Source organism: Crassostrea angulata, chromosome 2, assembly GCF_025612915.1.
Source record: "Crassostrea angulata isolate pt1a10 chromosome 2, ASM2561291v2, whole genome shotgun sequence".
NCBI classification, from domain to species: domain Eukaryota; kingdom Metazoa; phylum Mollusca; class Bivalvia; order Ostreida; family Ostreidae; genus Magallana; species Magallana angulata.
The window spans coordinates 39,380,153-39,406,738 of NC_069112.1; the positions used below are offsets into that span (position 1 = coordinate 39,380,153).

General features: G+C 32.4%; 1 protein-coding gene across 1 annotated transcript in view; it reads right to left on the reverse strand.

Annotated features, from left to right (window-relative positions):
• The window catches only part of LOC128174316 (uncharacterized), a 147,842-nt gene that overhangs the window by 99,470 nt on the left and 21,786 nt on the right, over positions 1-26,586 (reverse strand). The window contains exons 7-10 of the mRNA XM_052839891.1: positions 22,349-22,486; positions 21,261-21,263; positions 20,488-20,625; positions 17,914-18,054 (exon numbers count right to left, since the gene is read on the reverse strand). Coding sequence (XP_052695851.1) covers positions 17,914-18,054; positions 20,488-20,625; positions 21,261-21,263; positions 22,349-22,486 — 420 coding nt within the window. The remainder of the gene's footprint in view (positions 1-17,913; positions 18,055-20,487; positions 20,626-21,260; positions 21,264-22,348; positions 22,487-26,586) is intronic.

Below are 26,586 nucleotides of genomic sequence, written 5' to 3' on the forward strand. Positions count from 1 at the left end.
ATCGAGCTGTTTGTCAGTTAAACTTTGTTCCTTTGATAGTTTTAGTTATTTCGATAAACAATAATGTAAGATAGGCAAGTAAACAAGAAATCATAAATTTAATTTTCATTGAGCACTTCCGTTTGTCCGTTTCCTGTCCCGAGACAAAAATTCTTATTTTGACGAGATCTAAAAAACGGTAACGACTTGAACAACCAAACTTTGTGGAATGATAGACCAATATTATACATGTGTTACCACTATTTTGTTTAATCGGGCGTCACAGGAAGTACACCAAATTTTGATTTTTTAAAAATTATTTTATTTACTTAGCCTGGAAGTAACAATTAAGCTAAAGAAATATAAAAGGTCATATTCAAATGGTAAAAAAAAATCTACTTCCGGTGAGACATCTCAAATATCTCAAATAGCCTTATTTTATAAAAACATAAAGTACTCGCAAGATCTCAGAAACTGTGAAAGATCAAGACAACAAACTTATATGGATGATGAACATTTGTTTGAACATGTGTTTAACGGGTTTCATTTTGTCGTACGTCACTTCCGGTTCTCACTTGAAGCATTCAGGCAGAAGACTTCTTTTTTACTTTAGATTTTTTTAACATTTTACTCAATGTGAAGAACAGTAACGTTCCGTAGCAAAATGTACTAAAAATATCTACTTTTAATTTCCTTAATCATTTCCGTTTGTCCGTTTCCGGTCCCGAGATAAAACTCTTTTCTTACCGAGATACTATAGGTAACAAAACTTGAACATCCAACCTTTGTGGAAAGACAAAATGTATATATTATATCCATTTTCTGTTTACAAGATAACTGGATTTTTTTGTGCAGATTAATACATGAGGAACGGAAGACCTTTTTGTTGCTATAGCAACAAGAGTCTAGTTATTATTATTTTTTTCCCCTTTTTCTCTCGTGAATTTCTCAGAGATGTCTCGATGGATTGCTATAAAATTTTCAGGAATGACAGAAAATAAAAAGATCTAGAGGATTTTAATTAAAAATGTTCTAAATTCACTTCCGGTCGTCCGTTTCCTGTCCCGCGACAAAAAGCTTGTCACCTCGAGAATTAGAAAACGGTAAAGACTTAAACATTCAAACTTTGTGGGATGATAGACCTATAGCTGTAGATGTGTTTAAACACTTTTGTTTTGTTCGTCATAACTTCCGGTCGTCACCGGAAGCACTTAAAAAATAATTTTTTTTACGCATCAAGTTTTTTGTCAATAGAATAAATATATAAGAATAAATCTATACATAGGAAATCTCTGCGATGTAATATCAACAAAAAATTTCTACTTCCGGTGAGATATCTCAATTATCTCAGGTAGCTTTTTTAAAACACATTTTGTACCCGCGAGATCTCAGAAACTATAAGCGATCAAGACACGAAACTTTCATGGATGATAGACATTTGATTGAAGATGTGTTTGACCGGTTTCATTTTGTTTTCCGTCACTTCCGGTCCATACCGGAAGAGTTAAAAAAATCGAGCTGTTTATCAGTTTAACTGTTTTCCTTTGATATATTTTAGTTAGATAAATGAAAAATAATGTACAATAGGCAAGTATACAAGAAATATTGAATACAATTTACATTTAACACTTCCGCTTGCCCGTTTCCTGTCCAGAGACCAAAAACCTGATTTCGACGAGATCTCAAAAACAGTAACGACTTGAACAACCAAACTTTGTGGGATGATAGACCTATGTATGTACATGTGTTAACACTATTTTGTTTTATCCGGCGTAACTTCCGGTCGTCACAGGAAGTACACCCAATTTTGATATTTTTAAAAATATTTTGGTTATTTAGCATTGAAGTAACATTTTAGCTATAGAAATACAAAAAGTCATCTACACATGGTAAAAAAAAGATCTACTTCCGGTGAGACATCTCAAATATCTCAGGTAGCCTTCTTTTTTTAAAAACAAAGTACCGACAAGAAACTGTGATAGATCAAGACTTTTATAGATAATGTACATTGATTGAACATGTGTTTAACGGGTTTCATTGGGTCCTACGTCACTTCCGGTTAATACTTGAAATGTTCAAAAGCAATAGAACTTTTTTTAAAACTTTTAACTTTTTTAGAAACATTTTACTCAATGTGATGAACAGTAACGTACGTAGGTAAATGAACTAACATATCTACTTTCCGTTTTTTAAATCACTGCCGTTTGTTCGTTTTCGGTCCCTAGATAAAAACCTTTTTTCAACGAGATATTATAACTAACGAAAACTTGAACATCCAAACTTTGAGGAAAGACAAAATGTACATGTATCCATTTTCTGTTTACAAGATAACTGGATTTTTGTGCAGATTAATACATGAGGAACGGAAGACCTTTTTGTTGCTATAGCAACAAGAGTCTAGTTTCTGAACGCTTTTTGCTCAAATTTTCAGGGCTAATGTACTTTACAAAACACTATCTTAAGCAATTCATAAAATTTAGAATTCCCTTTTCGTTAAAGAGTTATTACCCTTTTAAAAATTTTTAGGGCCTTTTGTTTTCAGACAAAGGCTCCGAGACTATGATGGCAGGGAATAGGAATCCAACGAATTTGAATAACAGAGACATTGTAGTTGTGCACATCGGGTTTTGTTTTTAGATTACGTTTTTTATTTAAGAAAAGGTAGGGGTTCAAAAAAGTGCGAAAATTTAGACATATTTTCCCTTATATCTTTTAAACGAAAAATATTTTGTTAAGACATGTAGAATAAAAGTTGTGCAAAATATCAAGGGCTTTCATTTGACACCAATTAAAAAAAGGGCTGGCCCTTTAAATTAAGGGCCAATGGCCCCTAAAATTATTTGCTTAATAACTAAAAAACGGTTAGGATTTTGATATGGCTGTCGCTGGAAAAGTTGTTTGTTGGGATCTCATAAAGGTCGTTACAATGTTATTTTGTAAGTGATTTGTGTAGTATGAGTGTAAAAAGCTTTACATGTTAACATGTACATGTTTTCATTTGACAAGTTAACGAACGTCTTTGCGCGTACAATTGGCATAAGTTACCGCAGAAAGTATGCTGGTTTATACAAACGGCATTAATTCATAAGAATTTTTTTTTTTTAGAATACATGCTTTTCTTTGGAGTTTATGTCATCGTTGTTAAGTTCTTATAATGCACAATCCTTAAAAACAGGATTTGGAAAACAAATCATTGTTTTTCTAATAAACCACAAGATATGGAATTAAAAAATCTATGCATTACATTTTAGTTATTAACTCCATGCATTTAAAATCTACCTTGAATTAGAGCTGTGTGTGTACCATTACGTAAGCTCTCCCTCGCCCGCGGCCGAGAAAATCGGTCACCATGGTCGCGGCTGGACTACCTAGCGGTCAGCGGTTATCTAATACACGAGAGTTGCGTCTCTCATATATGAGTTTATTTATCCGCAAACTCAAGAATTGTTTTCGTTTTGATTACTCATATTTTTTTATGGATTAAACGATTGGGTGTCAATTAAGAAATCGTTCAGTTAATTAATAAAAGCAATGTCATTCTCAATCTAAAGCAATAATAGTCATAAATCAATTGTGGGTTTAAGTTTAAAATAAATAACTTCTATTTGATAGAGTAAGTTTCATTATACTGCAGTCTTTTCAAAGCTTCCTGGGTTCTGAGCTGTGCGGGTCTGTGCGTTGTTCCTTTACGTAATCTATCGTTCGCCCACGGCCGAGGAAGATCAGCCACGGATGTACTACTTAGCGGTTATTTAATACACAAGATTCGCACACCGAGACTTCCATGCATATGAACGTGTTTGAGTTAATATAGCCGTAAATACAAGAACTTTTTTAAATGTATGTTTTAAAAGTTTGTCCATTTTGTATTTATTTAATTAAATTTGAGTGTAAATGAATATTAATGAACGATATTACTCCAAATCGGAAACATCATCAGACATAAATTAATGGTTGGTTTGTTTTTGTGAAATATTTTATAAACTGTACAAATTATGTTTTAAATCAACAACAACAACCCCCCCCCCCCCTAAATATTAAACATTTAAATGATGATCATCCATCGCACATGGCTGAGGAGATCCAGTGTAATGAAGCATAATAACCCCCGTAGAATAATGACCGGGGGTCATTTTTCCACGTAGAATAATGACCCCCCCTAGCTGAAGAATAATTGGATTTTTCTGTTAAACATGAAGAAAAATGACCCCCATAAAAAAATGACCCCTCTTCCCATAAACATGAATAGAAATTGGTTACCCCGTATCCAAGAAATGACTTTCAATTGCAATTACTTAATTTTTCACTCTGTTCAACTGATTTTGAAGTTATAAACACCGAACTTGTAAATAAATCGCTGTATATAGTTTTTCATATCAAGCAAGCACACGCAAAACACTCTGACATTGTCACTAATTGATTGTTAACAGTTACGTTACTTCTCTCGTCGACATACGGCGGGAAATGACGCAAATAAAGAAAAAATCATACACAATGAGGATATTGTGTGATAATTAACAATAATCATGAAAGAATAATTGTTGTAATGATATAGGCAATATTCATTGGTGAATGAATTGTCAATCGAAGAATGATACATGTATATATCTTTATGGAAAAAGACTAAGGGGCAGGTAACGTAGGAATATGAATACTTCTTATTTACATTTCTTGGGGAAAATAATTTTAAAAAAAAACCATTCTGCGTTAGTTTTGTTTTCTTCTACGTAATACATGAACATCAATATTCTAAACATTTGTTGTAATATTGTTTTGTGATCATGAATAGACTTTATTCTTTAAGAGCAAATTTGTGAAGAGTACCTGACTATAGTAAATCTAAATAGATAATAAACACTGATCGATTATATTAGAAACGATTGTTTCTAAAAGCGTTGATAAGAGGTTAGGGCCCATGTTAGGGGTTTATATCCCGCTTGATTTTGATCACACGATCTTTACTGTATCCAAAGTTACCAATGCTCATACAAACCATTGAAGCATTAATCATCTTGATATTAACTAAACTAAAGTATGCCGAGGAAAAGTAAAATATATTTTCTGTACTAGTACTCTAAGTACTTTGACAATTTTCCTTATTGGCCGTTAACCTCTACTGGCGTAATGGCTGCTGTCAGTGCCTATTAACTTCAGCTTGGTTATAATGCCTAACAGTGGAGTAAACTTTTCATAATTTTGGTTTCATCATTAATTCTGGGTGATGAACTTGTATACCCAGCAGTTTGTATTGTTGAAATCCTTAATGCAAGTATAATTCATGAACAGAATGAAAAATATAGAAGATGCGACAGCGAAGCGCGAAGATGCGAAGACGAAAGTGCTAAGTTGCGAAGGCGAGGAAGTGATACTATTATTGCTTCTTCGCCTTTGCAACTTCGCACTCTCGCCTTCGAAAAGTCAATGGGAGCATATGCTTTACCCCCGGCGTTGGCGTCCGGAGCTGGTTAAAGTTTCAGTTGCAGCTCCTGTATCTTAGCTATTACTTGTCTTCTCTTCACCAAAATTACATGAATGATGCAGCGGGACCTAAGGAATCTGGTTCCTAACTTTCAGATGCTGGAGGAGGTTTAGGTTTTTGGAGCAGGTTAAAGTTTTTTGTTGCAGGTGACCTTTAATAGCAATATCTAAGTTACTGCTGGTCCGTACTTCACCAAACTTGCATAGATGGTGTGTCTTAAGATACTGATGCACCAGACAATCTTGAGTGCTAAATCTGAACTATAGGTTTCGGATAATGGAGGAGGTTAAGGTTTTTGGAGCTGGTTAAAGTTTTTGTTGTAGGTGGCCTCTAATGATTATATCTTAGTTACTATTGGTCCTAACTTCATTTAACTTGTATGGATGGTGCGTCTTATGATACTGATGCACCTGACAGGCTTGAATGCTGAATCAGAGACATAGGTTTATGATTCTTGATGAGGTTTAGTTTTTTGGAACACGTCACATGTTTTATAGATGATAGCTTGCATAGTTGATTTAACTATATTATAAATGAAACGTAGAGGTTGCTTTAGATGCAGAGCCTAATCTCCATTATCAAGGATGCTAGAGAAATCTCCTACCTCACTCAAACCTGCTTGATAGATAGATGTGGTTGTTATTAAATGATTTAACATGATTCCTATGATATAGTATTGTATGATTTGAAACACTATTGTTAAATAGGATGCAATATAATACCATATTTTATATTGTAAAACGTTATATGATACGATAAAATATTGTATCAAATTTTTTAAATATATTTTATGATATACTATTGTATCGTGATATTGTTATGTATAGTATTGATTTTTATGATACAATATTATAAAATATCGTATCATACGATATTGTATAATATGATATTGGTTTATATGATAAATTATCATAACACATGAAATTGTATTTTATGATATTTTAATATGAATTATTGTATCATATGATACAATGTGTAGAATATGATTGTATTATATAATATTGTACTTTATCCCATGATATTGTATCATTTGATATGATACAATGTTGTTTCAAATTATATTGTATTATATAATACAATATCATATTATGTATCAAATATGATACAGTATCATACAATACAATATCATACTATAATATTTACATTCACTTTCTTTCCCTGTATTAGATTGCATTGGTTGATTTGAGTGATATTTACGCACAACACAGAATACCCAATCACAAAATCTGGAGCGTATGAATACATCAAGTATTCCTTCAGTATTTCTTGAAGAACAGGAACTGACTCTTCTCGCGACTTCAAACCGGATAACGACCTGTTATTATACTTACGCTGATAAATATTTCATTTATGTAAATATATTTTGACAGTTAAATGAATTCAATTGATTAATTTCTTAGTTTACCAAGAGCAAATTCATTAAATTACAGAAAGAAAAATAAAATTGTGTTATTAGAATTTAAAACGCTGTGCACTATTTTTGTCAGCATATTTCGGCTGTTTCATTGGCCATTCCGTTAATTTCGCATAACTCGTTGAATAAGACAGAGCTTTTTAAAAACAAATCATATTTGTGGGAAGGAAATACATGTTAAAAAAACGTAAATATAAGCATTGATTCATTATTTTTTGAAAGATGAGGTCTTATAACTGCAACGCTGGCGCGCGTTATACAATTTGTATGCACACACCGTTGCAGTTATGAGACCACATCTTTCAAAAAATAATGATCCAATGCTTAATTATACAATAAAATATCATATTATGATGTATCATTGCAATATGATATTGTTTCATATAATACTATATTGTATTATGTTTTATGATATTCTATTATTTGATCAAATACAATTATAATGTATAACACAATACAATGTCATATCATACGTTACAATATATCATATCTCACAATTTTTTACGGTATTTTATTGTTTTATATGATATATATTGTAAGTATGATAGGATGCAATTTTAATTTTATATTATTGTATTGATTAACATATGAACTTATGATTATCATACAATTGTTTAACAGATGATATACGATATTGTGTCAAAACAGAATCCATGAATATCCAAGATCATAAAGGATGGTTTGCATATAATATGATAAAGGTGGTCTCATAAAGGTGAGGCCTCATAAAGGTGATGCCTCGTCTCGGTGAGTTTTGTAATCTGTGATTACCTATGTTTTATAATTGCAGAGCTCTCCATCGTTTAAAGGGTTCCGAGGCATATTTTGGATTTTTTTTTTTTTATAAAATTAATAAAATTAAATTATTTAGGGGGATAGGGTCCGGACTCCCTCTCCCGTTTTACTGCGTAAAATTATTAATATTGAATTTTCCGGGGGGCGGACCCCCTCTCCCCCTCTGGATCCATGCATGAGCAAGGAGTGTCGCATAATGAAATTAGAATGTTACTGTCTTTGGTCCAAGGTAAACAGAGGGCTGGTAAGTGACAGGAGTCTAGAAGTGCATATGTACACATTATGGCGGACATTAAATTTTGTGTGGAGTAGATAATGATTAGGCATAGCCAGCACTGGTAAACATATATGTTACATGTACACATTAAAATATTTATAAACATTCATAGTATCGCGATGGCCTTGTGCATGTTACCAATAATAGCATGGATTAATCGGAAAACCTTGGCGAGTACGGTGCCTGCATTATATTCTATGTAATCGACCGAGACTTGCTGAATGCAATCAACAAAGGCGAAGGCGAAAGTGCGAAGATGCAAAGGCCAGAGTGCAAAGTTGTGAAGGAGCGATAGTAGTATCGCTCCTTCGCCTTCGCACCTTCGCACTTTAGGCATCACATCTTCGCGCTTCGTCGTCGCATCTTCGCACTAATGCTCCTTTGCCTTCGCACTATCGCCCTGGCAACTGAGGTCGAAGTGGCCCTATCGGAACACCATAGATATATGTAAATGTAATTGTTAAGATGACAACCATACCTGATGCAATACCTCAATATCTTGTTATAACGGAAGGATTTTTTATTTTCTAAGATATATCCCCTTTTTCACTTTAAGTTTATTTGAATATGATTTATAATTTCTGTTACTTTCTGTAAACTGCAGCAGTAAAAATTACAAGAGTGTAAAGACTATTTCACAAATAATAAAAAAATATACTGAAAAACTTTAATCTACAAGGGGGTCATTATTCTACAGGGGTCACTTTTCTTCATGTGGAGTGTGCTCATTTTTATGAAAATGACACTTATTCTTCAGGCAAAGGGGTCATTTTTCTACGTAGAATAATGACCGGGGGTCATTTTTCTGCGTAGAATAATGACCGGGGGGTCATTATTCTACGTAGAAAAATGACCCCCGGTCAATATTCTACGGGGGTCATTATTCTTCATTACACCGGCGCGAGTGGACAAGTGATCCGCGGTCGGTTCGTGATCTTCTACCTTATCACGTTCATGTTTCATATTTTGCACGGACACAACTATATTTTATTATGTTTTCAACTATTATATTGGTTTAAGATGAAAAGATAAATTTATTTTACATGTACAGTTGATTAAGCATTGATGTATACGATAGCGTACAAGGTAGTTTAAAAATCAAATCAGTTCCATGTTACATGTTTGCGGTAGGTGCTAGCACGATCAAAGAATGTCCTGAGTTGAGGCATTCGATGATTATTTAAAAGAATATTCACATGAGTTTTAAACAACTTTAGATTAGATTCTATCGGTCACATATTAATCACTTCTGTAGTTTTTCTACATGTTCGTTTCATTGTGGAAGCGAACCTATTGCCATTGCCCCCCCCCCCCCCCCCCCCCCCGACAGGACCTCGCGCTGTATTTTTTTTTTAATTGGCGAAACGATATGAAGATCTGTCGAAAATCATGTTTGGTGGCTTCTTCTGTGTAACATTTTGTTTCACTTTCCCACCCATTCGTTTATTCGGTCACTCTGTGTTAATTCAAACGCCACGTGCGACCGAGAATCTTGTGTCGCTTCAGCGCACACAGCTCAGAACATATAAAGCCCCGGGTCATCAATTGTTTTAATTGATTTAAAATGTTGACTCAATCTTCGTATATATTACCGGCGGTCCTTACATGTATAACGGCGTAAAGTGTATATATAGATTATCATGATCTATTTGAATTAAGTACCACACGTAAAGATTCCCATAATAATTAATTGCATGACTGTGTACATTGTAGGCAAATCCCTGTGCGTTAATTACTTCTAAGACTTCTAATAATTAAAATAATTACTTGTAAAAATATCTATAATCGGGATTCCAAAGAACTTACTTCCCGCAATTCATAGAAATGATCAGTTTATTTTCTTTCTATGTTTACATTTAATTTTCTTCAAATAATTTATAATTTTTTATCATTTAAATTGTGTGCTTCATCAAATACTGATTCCGATTACCTTGAAGTCATTAATTTTTCCATTGGCTATTGACAAAAAAAAAAGAGACGCTTGACCATCCAATGAAAACAAATACACAGTTTGATTGACAGGTTCAGCCAGGTGCAGGTCTCACCCGATGTCCGAGGTTATGTGTGCCGCTTGTACATTTGTACAAAGCCGAATGGTCTCAGTAAGAGTTATCGATGTAAATAAATAAAAAAAATACATGCTTATCAAAACATGCTCTTGTAAGTTGAAGTTGATTAAAGCTATACACGCTATAATACGCGTCAATTTTGAATAAAGGGGAAAATGTATGTGTTTGATTACTAATAAAAGTTACCTTTATGCTGTTAATTATAATGCTCAATTCGATCACGTAACAAATATATCAAATATTAAACGATAAAAAATATTTATTTTCCTGCCAGGATAGTAATGCCTCCTCGTGAATATCAATCTATCACGTGATATCGACAGCTAAATTTAGTCTATCATACCAAAACTGGTGAAGGGTAAACATCTTCATAATTGTGATAGTTTCACAAAGGAAAGGATATTTTCAGTAAAGCATACATTTGTCCGATATACGAGTACAAACAAAAGAAAAAAATACAAGATATGAATACCTCCTTTAAAAAAATGACGTAGACTGTGTGTTTCCCCTATGCGCTATTTATAGATCCTATAAGTGTTAATGCAGAAGTAAGAGTATCGTGAATGACAAACGTATTTTACTCATTATACATGTATGTATTTCAAATTAACAACTGTTAAGCATATTAAAAATCAAGTTGGATATTTAATTAGGCAAACAATAACGACCACCTAGTTCTCCGCGGACATGCGCAATGAGGTCGGTTTCGCTCTTCCTTCATCAATATTCATGAAAAGGTATATTTTCCTGGCAGGAAAATAAACAATTAAAAATAGATATCTTTGTAACGAGATGGAATTCACCATTGTAATTTACAGATTAAGGATAACTTTTATAAGTAGACAAACACGCGGGGGTGTTAAGGAAGCATATGGAATCTGAGTTACATGTAATTCCGTGAAATCACAAATCTTAGTTATTATGTACATATTCAAATATATAAGCAACGAAACGTAGACCTAAAACAAATAAAAAACACTGAAGACAATTTTTGCCAGAAATTAGTTTGTATTACGTAGATTTACACATTGATGACGTCATGACTAAAAGCTGAATGTCGTGTGAATTTGATCGGAGAGCATCGTAAACATATTCAAAATATAACTAATCTAAGAACTCTAATAAAGTATTGTGGTGTGATTTATTGAGAATTGAACATAAGAATACTGGGGGAGATGTCAGTTTTATCAATCATTCGCTAAAAGGTATGTAAATTTGCTTTTATTTCTCGGCCAGGCTTTCCTCTGTCGTTGTTTACGATATAAAAATCTGACTAGAACAACACTACCCCGTGTATATTGAACTTTAAATTTTATACGTATCGTTAGTTTGATCAATGTTTAAATTGAAAAGTGCTGCTAGAATCCCATGTTGTGTGTTGTTTTAATGCAATTTGCCGTTTTCCGTGCAAACGTTAAAAAAGATGGTAAGGTTTTACGAGAACCGGATGAATAACTTTTTAATAAGGAAAAACATAGGATTCTAGCAGCGGTTTTGATTAAACTGAGATGTTTTGCCTTCACTTCGTATGTTTATTTTATTTTGGAAACCGCGGGGTAGTGTTGTTCTATCACATTTTATGTTAAGGAATATACGTAAGCTATTTATAGTTGTCACGTGATAATGCACTAATGTGGCAGTGATGTACTACCCGATTTTATTGCACTGACATCTATTTTAAAGGATAATACTAAGTTTTTGATCTTATTCAAAATAATTATTTAATTTCACGATTTTGAATACAACAGTCAAAATAAGACGGCAGATTGGCCATATGCTTCCTTAACACCCCCGCGCACATGCGTTTTCACTGTCATTCAATATTGACGTAAATTATAGCGTGTATAGCTTTAAGGCTTGTTCCAACAGAAATCATGTTTTGCTAACTGTATTTAATATTTTTTATGTATTGCGAATTTTAATGTTGTACAGTCATTTTACCGGTAACGAATCAGTATGCAGTTTCGTCGTGCATGCAACTATTATTATCGGAATTCCAAATGTTTTTATTTTTTGGTTTAAATCGCGTTTCTTTGTCCTTCTAAACTGTAGTATCAAACTTCCAAAAATATAAAGGATGAATTACGGAGACAGTAATTTCAACACCCCCTCCATTTTCCTAGTTTCCAATTCGTTTCCCAGTATCGAATTAAGCGCCCTTTATCACTTCTGACCGAATATTTTGAGGCGAATTAATTTCCAAAATTATTGGAGGTACGTGTTAATGGACTTATAAATGAAGAAGGAAAAACAATTGTAGGAATATGACATTTAAACAAATAATATGATCGTTATATTAATCATACCGTTTTCCCGTCAAATTGAAACAGGACTTGAACAGTTTTCCTTTGCGTTACTTTTTGATATTGAATTTTCATAAAAACACTTTATAATAGTAATAGTAGTAGTTGCCATTTTCCTTTTATTTTCCCGTATATCTATCAATATATGCAGCCAAATAATACTTCTGTCGCAATGAACCGAAACTAGGAAAACTACACGTGGTTCTCTTTGAAGTCGTAATTTCATTCAAAGCTCCATTATTATTTGATATGATGCATTATCTTTTTAAATGAATTATATTTACTAATTATCCACTAAATAGGGATCAATAACAAACTTATTTTCGTGGTTAGGCTTAATTGTTTTCACACTTTCGTTTTTTCTGTTTTGAACTTCCGGCATCTCATATCTGGGTCACATTACAATCGTGCAAATGGCAAACAACTTCACGCACTGATAGAATATTTATTTCTGATTTATAATTACCTAGCTAGGATTTTTTAAAACCTCAACTTCTTCTTCCACCAATAATTTTTCTAAAAATTATTCGATACTGGCAAATATTCGTTACCGGTAAAACGACTGCACCAGTACTGAAACATCGTATTGAAACGTTATATATACATGTACTCTGTAACTAGTCGTCTTTTAATACATATACCTTCCTTTTGCTTTCTTTTGTTTGTTAAAAATAAATTCAATTTTGTAAAAAGATAAGTATATAATTTCTTCTAAATTTTTTTTATGAAAATACCTACAAAAGAGTTTTGCCAATCACAAACAGTTTAAAGTACATGTAATGTAAAACACGGGGCCATTTTGAAACAAATTGTCAGAGAGTTCCGAATGAAATCTGATGAACGTTTCACATGGTTCTCGCACGCTTTGCTCGAAACTATTTACACGCTTTGTCCGAAACTCTGCACGCTTTGTCCGAAATGCTAAACGGTTTACACGAAATGCTTCATGATTCACACGAAACGCTAAACGGTTAACACGAAACGTTTCTCGCACGTAAGTCACACGCTTTTTGGTGTATAAGTACATTTCAGGCTCTGTAAATTTTGTCAGCACGCAACAATTCTAAATTGCACATTGTCTTAAAAATTTTAGAAATATTTAAATAAAGAAGTTATCTTAGAGAAAAGGTTACGTGTTTTGTAAACGGGTTCGGTTTAAAAAAAAAACACAATTCCTGACATGACACATGAGTACATACTGTTTATAACAATGCTTGCTACCCTCTGAAAATTTAACTCGCCATTAAAGTAGTCCGAGTATCGCAATACGTCATAATACGGATTTAACAATATTGGTTCGACTTTTACAAAGCGTTTTTGATACCCGGTATTGATTTTGTTCTACATCGCTGTTGTAAACAATGGCAATAATAAGCAATAAGAACGGTAATATATGTATTCTATGAGAGATAGAAATGATTAATGTGGAGAAACTCGATTCTGTTAAAGTAAAATGAAAAACGAAGTTTCTGATTAACCAGGATCTCAGGTATGCTTATATCGTCTTTGTTTTGACCCCCCCCCCCCCCGAATTTTTCTTTTACTAAAACCAGTTTAAATTTAGAGACATAAGCTATTTCGAATTTAATCAATCGTCAATTAATTAATGTTTAAATGATATCTAACATTGTTGACAGATTTAGGCAGAAAACTGAAGCAAAATGTGATTTTTACGGATTTTTTCGTCAGGGTCTACTTTGTTTAGAGCTTATAGCGTGAACAGTAATCCGTCAACATATAATTTATTTAACCATATCTTTTTTCTAAGATGTCAATCTTTAGAATAAACACCATGAATTTAAGTTTGAGTCCATAAAATAGTAAAAAACTTACCAAACGCGTACTAGCATTGCATTTTTTATATTCTATTTTGATACATCAGGTCCATAAAGCGTACTAACTTACAAAAATTTGCGCAAAATTATTGATGAGATATGGCTTAAATAAATATTTATACTCTATTTTGTATGTTCAGTTCTAATTTTCCCAAAATTGGTATTATTTTTAGGAAAAACGGACGTCTGGCAAAATTCATAATTGTCAATAATTTTCGCAAGGGGGTACACCCGTCTGAGAGGTGATAATAAACGAACTAGCATGTAAACATATATATTTTCTTTTGAATATGTACTGCTAGAATGTATATTAATCATTTAAAGCTAAGCTTTAAATGATTGAGCCCATTTAGTGCCGAGTATAGGACTACCTTAAATATCTCATTTTATAAATACTGTTTGTTACGATTACATAAACTGTGTGCGACAAATAGTTTTCCTAAAACATTTTCTTATTGTCTTTTTCAAAACACGTTTTATATATAGGCGTTCAATCACAACACGTTTTTATAACAAAAGCAAAACTGAAAGTTTAGTAATTATAATCGTTTGACACCATATCACATATTTCCAACTTTGCCACGAGCTCTGCTCTAGTTTACCTAATAAATAGTGCAAGGGGTTTTGAAGAATAGGTCATATAATACATGCATGTTACAAATAACTGATAATTGTCTGAAGGTACGTACACAAAACAGGTCTGCAGGTCGCATTATCGGGCACTAGTTTTACCCATCTTTTCGGTTAGATGCGTTTCACGTGGTGTGCATACCGGTATGTGTTTTCCATATGCAGAAAATACGGATTAGTTAACACGCATAAACGTTTCTTTTGTGGTGATCAGCTAAAGGGATTCATATTGTGCTCTAGCTGGATTATCATTATAATATTGACCAATTATATAGGTAAGCATAATACATGTATAGTAGCACAATATTATGAGACACCTGTATGAGCATAAGTATTACTTTCACTTTCTAAATAAGTGATCTCCCTTTGCCAGCATACTGAAACATCATCTTTTAATATTTAAATAAGCTCATCATCGTTACCTACCCGATCGCATTTGCACAGTTTCAGTCATTTTAATTGCAAAAGTTATTTTATCATTTGTCAGACTTACACTATTGAGTTGACTTCATATTGACCCTGTGACAATTTTGTATTAAATGTGTGCATTACATGTAAGTAAGTGTAAAGACTTATCATGCTTATATGAGAGATAATAAAAGGAAGGAGTCTTCCTTTCTTAATGTTTTAAAAGACATCAAATTCAATGTAGGTCATGACCCTATGGGATTGTTCTGACCCCATGAAACAGAAAAATGCAAAATATATTCTAATGTCATTATAATGCGTCAAATGGTGTAAAGCACATGACCCCCAGGTATTGTCTTTAAACCACCACCCCTCCTTCTGAAATAGGACATGATGATACACTATATAGTTTGATAACTTTTGAAATCCTAATACCTTAACCGTATTTACTCTTGCTCTTTGAGTTTTGTCATTGCGCATCAGATGGTTAGGCCCCCTTGGTGACATCGTGATATTCTAGAACTGGAAATAATTAACTATTTTATCTTATTCATATGTACTGGCGTGCGACACGGATTTGCCAAGTACCATTTCCCGCCAGTGCATTGTTACGTTATTTTATCAACACATAAAACTATATATGAAAAATGTCGTAACTATGTATTCGCGAGAAAGGGTACTTGGCGAGAACTCGTCGCACGCCAGTGGTGTTTGACTCATGTGGGTAATTCCTAGTCTAATCATGACCCTGTTTTTTTTGGTAGACGTTACAATTGCCCCAAAAAGGTACATACACATGCATGTTTATCTTTAAAATTTAATTTAGCAATTTCCAAAATGTTAATGTGCATTGGGAAAAAAGAGCAATCAAGAAATGATTTAAAATAAGGTACTTTACACATTTAAGAATGTAAGAAGACTAAATCTTTAGAACCACGTTTAATTTGTTTGTTTTGTCTTTTTTTTTGGGGGGGGGGGGCTGTGAAGTATGAACGTTTAATCTGAATCAATCATTATTATTAGTCCCCTACCGGTTTTCACCGGAAGGGACTATAGCTTTCCTCTGCGCCCGTCAGTCCGTCTGTCCGTCCGTCCGTCTGTCTGTCCCACTTCAGTCTTCCACACTTTTTTCTTTATGCGTTTGAGGAATAATATGAAATTTTCTGAACAGCCTCAAAATGTCAAACTACAGATCAAGTTTACACTTTTGTAGCGTCGGGTTGACATATTTTCGAGAAAATTAATTTTTTATATTCCAATTTTTTAATGTTCAGGTTCGATATTCTGCATAACAGTGCATTGTTTTCACAATATCCAAATATCGGTAGGGGATGTGTATTGCTTATGCAATACTTTCAGAATGCTTGTTAATTTTAACTTGAATATTAGTCATTGATCGCCAGGTAGAAATATTACTTTTGATCATATCTTAATAGATCATTTGTCAATTATGCAACGTGTAATGTGATTTTTTTTATAAAGAAATTTTTCCCCCGTTTCTAAAACTTTTAAGACCCCATTATATTGAGTTTTAATTAGTTCGACAATAAAAAAAGGTGTAAATGTAAGGTTTTTTTGGAGTGACAAACGTCAATTTTCATTTTATTATTTGACTTCCTGGATGAAATTTAAATCTTTAAAACCTTACTGCACATCTATAGAATAGCTGCTATCATATCCCAAGATATGATGTGTCTATTCTTTAAATCATAAGAATAGTTCTTGGATGTAGATTTTTTGAGTGATAATCAGCATTTCTCTGCTACAATTTGACTCCCTGGATGAAATAAAAATCTTTTAAACCTTATTGCACATTTATAGGACAACCCCTATCATATCCTAAGATCTGATGTGTCTATTCATTTTATCAAAAGAGGAGTTCTGGGATGTAGTTTTTTTTAGCAATACAAATCAATTTTTTGCTATTGTTTTACTCCCTGGATGAAATTTGTATTTTCAAAACCTTATTGCACATCTATAGGACAGCCCCTATCACATCCCAAGATATGATGTGTCAATTCATTTAATGCAAAGAGGAGTTCTTGGATGTAGGGTTTTTTAAGCAATTAATATCAATTTTTTGCTATTGTTTTACTCCCTGGATGAAATTTTAAATTTTCAAAACCTTATTGCACATCTATAGGACAGCCCTTATCCCAAGAGATGACGTAGCTACTTCAAAAGTTGTAAGAGGAGTTCTGTGAACCATACTGTGAAACATCATTTTGTGTTGCCCACCGATCCCCGTAAAAAAATAAATTCTAAAACCTGATAACACTGAAAAATGACACCGCCAATCATATTCTAGAAGATAATTTGGCTACTGCAAAAATGTTGACGTTTTTGAAACCAGATTTTTGTTTTAAAAACCGTCATTTTTCAGCCACCAAAAGACACCCAAGTCAAATCTAAAATTTCCGAAACCTTATTTTGCATATAAAGGACACCCCAAAAGAGTTTGAGAAAGAAGGTTTTTTAAAAGAAAAAAACGTCATGTTTTACCAATTATTTGACCCCAAGGACTACCAGCAAATTTTTGAAACCTTTTTACAAAACAAAATGACACCCCTAACCAAACTCCGAGAGTTCAGTTTGCCGGTTTATAAGATGTAAGAGCAGTTTAAGAAAGGAAACCGGGACAAGCGGACGGACGGAACAGGGCAACAACGGACTTTCGTTAGGAAATGTGGGTATAACAAAATACAAGCAAAAACAAATTATTACTCTGATCACAAGTGCTTCCTGTCCATCCTGGTTTACATCCTCCGTAACAGTGACCTGTGAATCTGTCACATCCACCGGTATGTTTACAATTCAAGCTGCATCTGCTTATGCAATCCTTACCATAGTAGCCAAACTCACACTCTGCATTTTTTAAACATAAAAGGTGTTTACTCATGGTTTCAATTGTCAAATTCGGATGGTTATAAAGTTTAATATCACAATTAAAATGTGTTATAATCCCAAAAAGTAATAAAAAAATAAATTATTTTGTTCTATATAACTTACGATATTTTTGTTACATTGTTGAATTAGGTTCATGCAAAAAGTTGATTTGTCGAAAAAAAAAGGAAATTCTGACAAAAGATTGGAGATTTTGTTTTCTGATAACATAATTTTGGCAGTACTGTAATATTAAAAGTCAAGCAATTATATGTTAATCAACACCATTTTGCACATTTTCTGTTGGATTAATCTCACTTAATCAAATAGATAATTACTGGCATGCAATGAAACAATATGCAAGACTTAAAACGATAAAAACACAACATCTGAAAATCTTTATCAATGACCTCATATATTTATATATATTTTTAGCCAGCAGAATGAGGTTAATACAAGTTGTTTAATACAAATATGTTTTTCCGTGATACCGTTATGGCGAGGTCAGCAAGAACCCCACATATATTGCATCATTGTCAACTTAGTGTTATTAAGTTATCAACTAACATCCAAATGAGAGAAAGAGAGAAAGAGAGAGAGATAGAGAGAGATAGAGACAGAGAGAGAGAGAGAGAGAGACAGAGAGAGACAGACAGACAGAACAGTTGAAGAGAGAGATAGACAGACTGACAAACAGAATAGTTGGAGAGAGAGAAAGAAATCATCAGTCTGTAAAACGTATTTTGTGTTTAGTTTGGTCAACATTGTTAATGATAATTACAGTATTTTTTGTACCTTGTTGTTATCTCTGAGTTTTATTTTTTTCACTGGTTTATAATTTGTTTGTTTGTTTATTTTTGCATTCTAATTACATAGGTAATATGTGTGCAACTGCTCCATGTTTGTAGGTGTGCAATTTCCTATTTTCCTATTTAATTGTTTGACAATATGCAATATCTGTAAAGCTTTGTTAAACGTTTATTTGTTCTCTTTAATTTTTTATTAAGCTACTTTACATATTTAAGAATGTGAGAAGACTGAATCTTAAGAACCACGTTTAATTGGGGGGGGGAACCTAAATAAACAACTTAAAGCATCGGGCTGCCTTAAACTGTTGTGTACAAGCAGGACCATTGCCTACATGTGTCTTTGTTTACAGGGAAAAATTTTACAATCGGAGTTCGAGGTTTAAAGATGGACGAACTAATAGTTTGAGCACCTACACTCCAGACCGATCGGAACTTGCACTTATGGATTTCGCTTTATTTCCTTATTTAAAGTCGAGAGTGATTGAGCAAAGCTTTTTCAACATTAATGATCTACCAACAGCCACAAAAGACACTATATAAAAACTTAGTATTATTTTTTTATATATATAAATGGATTAAATGACATGAAAAGTGTGTTGAAAAGATAAGTGTGTACTCTGAAAAAAGTAAAAAAATTACCTTACAGTTGTTTGACGTCACGTGACGTCGTAGAATATGAAATGGTACTGAGTAAATCTAAATCATGCGCAGTAAAAATTTGCTCTATACTTTGAAACTAAGATCTTATGATTATTGACATATTGATTTTCAATTGATATTCATCAAAGTTGGTATGGGACACTTCCATGTTGTGTCATATTGTTTATCAATACAAAAAAACCAATAAAATGAAGTGTTATGATATAAGTAGCTTCGTTCCCAATATTGTCACCTTATAGCTTAGCGTAGTGGGTTATAATTTTTACTACAAATCTGTAAGTCATGAGTTCAAATCCCGTTCAGGTTTTTACAATTTTTACCTCTCCAGATATTTTAAAAACTATTTTTGGTTAAATAATGTAAAATTTGAAAAATGTAAACCGGTAAAAGTATTTTCATTATAATGCACTTTAATTTACATATATATATATATATATATATATATATATATATATATATATATATATATATATATATATATATATATATATATATATATATATATACTAGTTATTAGATCATCCTTCAAGTAACATATTTCATATTAATCAAAACAAAGATATGTTTTCTAAGTTAATCTATGTACGCATAAACTTAACGAGAATCGGTGAACAACCTGTTCATAAATATTTGCACAGTTAAACAGTATTATGTAAATATATGACTGCATTTTGCCCGATCACTCAACATTTTTCCAACCGATAATCACATTACATGGTTAATTCGTTTTTATTATAAAATGTTTAAACATATCCGAAAACTCTTCATAGTGTTGAGGTGTATGGTACAAATTAGAATTGAAAAAAAATTACCTTTTAAACAAAGTTCTTTTAACGTTATCTCTAAGACATATAAGAAATGTTGAAAAACAATTTCCAAGCATTATTCATTTTTTTACTTTGTCAGGTATTTATTTTGTGTTTCGTATGCACAGATAATCACTTACCATTACACGTGTCTCCCGCCCATCCTGACATACATCCGCCTTTACATCTCCCTGTTACACGGTCACAGTTGGAGGGAACCGAGCAACGCTCGCTACATTTGTTAACACAATTGTAACCGTAGTACCCTGGGGAGCATTCTAGAAAAAAAAATAAATGAACATAAATGAACTTATGCAAGCATTTGAAATCTAATGATAGAACGATATTTAGTGAACACCCAAGTACATGTATTGAGTGAGTATTGTTTTAGTGAATATATTACAAATAAAGCCTACAGTACAAAATAATCGTTAAATAAGGTTCCTGACACCGCATACCAGTGTTTTATGGGATAATCAGATTCTACACGTTGTAAATGAGAGCATATACATGTCTTAGTTAGGAAAACGATCAACATGCAAAAAATGCAATTGTCTCTTTTTTGTGAGCATGTGATTAGAATTGAAAACATTATTGTTTGTAATAATGAGCAATAATTTAGTACCATATTGATAACTTATTTAAAGATATGTCCTTTTTGTTGTAATAAAAATTCCAACATATATGCATATTAACCTATTATGTAGTATAATGCAATATTATTTTGCTTATCTTTCCATGCAATGGCGATTTTTTATAGTATGGTGATAAAAAAGATTATAGTGTTAATGGTAAGTTCTGAAGATGAAAAATCCGTTGATATCTCTAAATTTATTTAAGCTATTAGACGTGACCATAAAATAAAAATACCTTGTCAATTATCTATATTCACACTTTTCTTGATACATTATACTAACTAGTTTCCTAACATGTTTTTATAGAAAAAGATACATGCGAGGGTTAATAGAAAAGTTCGCGGACAAGCAGATTATTTGCTAGGTACAAGCAGATTATTTGCTCGGTACAAGCAAAACTTATTAGATTTAAACTTGAAATATTTTCTAAAATATATATAAAAATTTGGCTTTGTTTTATGTACCACAAAAATGTACAGCTTCATTATTATCATTAAAATATGTACCATACACGTGCATAACAATGCACGATAGTTCATATAAGGTCACGAATACTAATGACGGTAAGTTTGTAAAAGTTTCAATTGAATTGAGGGTTTTTTTTTTTAATTTAACGCCGAATATGGATGACCAACGCTTAAAAATTTGGTCTAAAGTGTTAATCTCAATGGACACCTTGGAGCATCGGGCCGTCCTTTAACTTATATGTGCAAAGCAACTCCGATGGAGACCGAACGTTTCTTTGATGCAACTTGGGATGGCCCACATGTGTCTTTGTTTATAGAAGAAAAGTTTACAATCAGAGTCCGAGGTTTAAAGAGGGATGAACTGATAATTTGATCATCTCCACCCTCGACAGATCGGATCTTGCACTTATGGATTTCGCTTTATTTTCTTATCTATACATGTAGTCGTAACTGCGTGAACAAAGCTTTATGAACCTTAATGATGTACGATATGCCACAAAAGACATTATAGAAAACCTTTACAAATAATAGTATTAAGGTGTATTTCATAAATGGGTTAAATGACATGAAAAGTGTGTTGAACAGAAAGGTTATTACTCTGCAAAAATGTTTAGATTTGCCTTACAGTTGTTTAACGTCACCTGACGTCGTAATAAATAAAGTTGTGCTGTGTCAATTCAATTCGTCCAAAGTAAAATATTGTTGTTGGTTTTTTTTAAATTATGAAAACTTTTTTTATTATGAAATTGAGAATTTTTGACATTCTCATTTTTAATTTATACATATTATCAATAAAACAAACGTCATCCTGGAAAGTACACAGTAAATTTTCCGTAAATTACTCTGTCCGCGAACATTTCTAACAACTCTCTTATATTAGTGGTATAAAACAGACTTACCTTGATTACAAAAGGATCCATTCCATCCACGTTGACAGCCTCCATGACACTGCCCGTTTAACCGATCACAACTTCCAGACACATTGCAGTTTGTACTACATCGGTTACAGTTGGTACCATAGTATCCAAGTTGACACTCTAAAATGTATGACAAATTGATGTGATATGTACACAACTTTGTAAAAAAAATTGTAAAAAAAAATGTTATTGCTATTTTTGCTAATACAATTGTTTTTTTCAACTCAATACATAACTTCTATACTGTCAGAAAAAATAATATCCGCTTTGTATTAATAAACGAAAATATATTTTTGGTATATAAAAATCCTAAGAGGAAAATGCCATAAATTGGAAACATTGAGGATAATCATAATTGGGAATAATATGATTAAGTAAATGGAAAGGAACAACAGTAACAAAAACAACACGATTAGTCTTATATATATACATGTATTACTATTTATTTCTTTTAATAACATTTCAATTTTATGTAACCATTGATATGTCTCTCAAGTAAGCTATGTCCGTAAAACAATAGAAATAATTTATTTACGACATGTTTAAAATTATTTCTATAGTTACAAAATTACAAAACTGTTTTTTTCTCGGTCAGCCAATATTTTACATGTACCAGTTCATTGAGATGTATCTTTACATAGTATAGAATATTAAAGAGAGTAAATCATGCTGCGTTTTCTTTAGCGATCTTTTATACGATTTTGATGCAACATATCAAGACGATCGTTTTATTAATATGCAGATTTATGACATTTTGGCAATTATTTCGTTTTGTTTGATAATATCAAAAAGACATGTACATGTATACGTGTATTATTATTCAGCTAGAATATACATGTTGGTGTGCTAAAAGAATGTTTACTCTGACCCCTTCTGCTTTTTATTTACGTTAATAATGTTGCAGAAATGTGTTGTCCTTGCGTATGTCGTACGCAAATGATTAATCAATCCCTTATGTGGATAACAACTGAGAGATTTATTTAATATGTATTAAATCATGGAAAACGATATCTGAAAGATAGTATATGACTGGTTATCTAATGAGGCTTAATGGTTTTTTTTACATGTAGTATAATCTACAGCAGGAAAACTTTTTTTAAACGAATGTAATATCCAAAGAAACTTTTGAACAACTGCGAAGTTTCCAGAAAATGAACCATCAGGTTCTTTTTAGTGGCCATCTCAAAATGCAAGGCAAGTTCATGAACAATTGCTGTATAATTTATATGAAAATTATAAATTTTCGAATTAAGAAGCAGATTAAAAAGAATCACTGCATTAGCGACTTTATTAAATTATAGTATATGGTTGATTACACTCTATTTTTTAAAATAATAAAGAAACAATAGTAAATTCAACCATCTGGTTTTTAAATGGTTCGTCTAGAAAAAGGCTTGCGGTTTCTTGATAATTTAAAATAAAAACAATGTTCTGGTTATAGTACTGCCAAAGATATTCTCTTAATTTAAAAAGTGCTAGGTGCAACTGCAACTGATGCAGTTCAAGCGTTAAATCTGTGCATCGATTATTCAAGTTGTAGAAATTTCGCCAAAAAACTAAGTTAATTAAATTGTTGAAAAATAACTGTTTCCTCTTAAGCTACAACCTGCGTCCTGCACTTTTTATAATTTCTGATATTCAATAAAAATAAGTCAAACTCGTCCCTTAAACTTTACGTGGTATCGTTAATTTTCTGTGAGTTTAGACAGGTATACACGATGTGGTGCAAAGGAGCCACTTTTCAAACACACTGATCAAAGGCTGATACGTTGTAAAGGCGGGAAAAATTTAAAATTGACATCGTTTGTCAATATTTTTTTTTTTGGATCAGTTTGAACAGAATGGAAAGATGAAGTCAGCAGCAAAACAGATAGCGGAATTGCACGGATCTAAGGTATTAGGGGCTGGTTGTCTTCTCCATATAACTACATACTAAATGAAGAGTCTAGATAACAGGCCTAAGACTATCAAAGAAAATTACTGGCCAGATCATCTCATGTTTTGAATAGATATGTCAACACAACACTATATTGAAACATACCTATATAAAATCTATCTTACAATAGTGTAGCTGCATTTTTACTTTCGACGTCTTGCAGGTCAAGAATTACATTAAAAAAAATGTTCATGACAAATCGCTTTAAGGCGAGTAAGAGTGCTCTCACAGGATGAACCCCTGCCATTCAGTTAACTAAAATGTGACTGAACGGTAACTAAAAGGTGACTTCAGTCACCTTTCGAGACATTTCAGTAAACATTCAGTTGACTGAATGGCAGGGGTTCACCCTGTGTCTGTTGACGCGGATGATAAGCAAACGACAATGCAGTTTTTAAAAAAAATAAAGCATTTAATCACATACACTTATTTCGATTCACTTTTGTTCAAAATAAAACTCAAGATGTTATTTAAAGCAATCAATCGATATATTTCAACAGCAATTATTTAACTAAATCGAAAAAAAATCATGAAGAATGAGGAGAACTTACTTCATAAAAGGTCATACGATAATCATGAGCTATGTTGGAAGTCTTAACTTAGCTGCTTGTGTTTTTACTATGGGGAAATGATTAATCAGAATATGAAATCAACGTTATAATGTTTCCAGCTGTACTTAAATTTATGAATATTTTTAGCAGATTTACACAAGTACAGCAATTCAAATGATTAATTTTGATTTCGGTAAATCATTTATTCAGTGTTATTTGTAAATAATGTTTTGATATGTCCTTGGACTTTGCGATCAAAAGTCTTTAAGGTTTTTTTTTCTTAAGTATTTTGTAACATTTACACACATTGCTTAACCAAAATATATAACGAAATATTGGAGTCTATATGCTCCTTTTGGTGCTAGGGTGTATTCAATATGAACTTTATGCACTGAAAGTTAATCGGTATTCCCTTTTTATCCTTTTTTATCGAAATAAACCTTGGTATCAAATACAAATTTACATAATTTAAAGTTTATTAAACTTAAATCATCCTTAAAAAATTCAATTATCTTAAGATAATTCATATATAGTCCTTTCTGCACTTAAAAAACACTATTTTATTCGTAAAAGATTCAAAATGCAAAAAAATCATTAAGAGTCTTAAACTTTTTCTTAAATCATGACAGACTTGTCAAAAGAAACTGACAAGTTCAGAAAATAAAACCAAAAGTATGGGTTTGTGATGTAAAATTTGAGATATGGCGTGAAATAAGCTAATTATTTGGGGGAAAATTGGAGTTCATTTTTTAATTGAAATATCAGTTAAATATGTCAATATATGTTGATAGAAATATTGAAATATTGTTAAAATATGTTTTTTGAAACAAAACAAAGATATCCAAATGCATAAACTATCTGTAAATTTGGTCTGCACTGAAAATAAGACAGCTTTAATTACGGTACTCTGAAACAACTGAGTTACAAAAAAATTTCATTTTCTTCTTGAAAAACCTTCAGCCACACAATATATTCCCTTACTAAACTCAGTTAAAATGGAATTTTCCTTAACTATCCTGTTCAATTTAGTTATTTGGCATTGTGAAAAGATAATTTACAACTAGAACTCATGTATGACACAGAATTTTGATACTAGAGGTGACCCAAATTGGCTATCGAAAATCAGAAGAACGAACCTCTTTAAGAGTTTGGTGGTGCAGTATTTCAAATTCTTCGGCAAGATGCTTGCATTGTTGTATCTTATATATTTAAAACCGTTTGTAACGTCCAGAACATTATTAGATGTTTACATTGTCAGGTGAAGTTTTGGCATTGTGTATGAACGGATAATCACTTACCAGTACACGTATCTCCTGCCCATCCTGACACACATCCACCATTACATTTCCCTGTTACACGGTCACAGATGGAGGGAAACGAGCAATGCTCGCTACATTGGTTATCACACTTGTAACCGTAGTACCCTGGGGAGCATTCTAGAATAAATAATAAACTAACGTTTGCAAACAATTGAAATCAAATGACAGAGTGGTGTTTTGTGAACTTTCCAGGATCATTGTGAATATAAAACATGTCCAAATAAAGCCAGTATACACAAATTGTGGTACTGCATGTCAGAATAATGCGCAAAAATCGGATTCCACACGTTATGAATGAGAGCATATGATAAAGCACACACTTTAAAAGAAAAACAAAACAATTGGATTGTTGAGTAAATAAATAAAACTCTGGGTTTTTTTTTGAAAATGTAATAAGAAATAATGATTTATTTT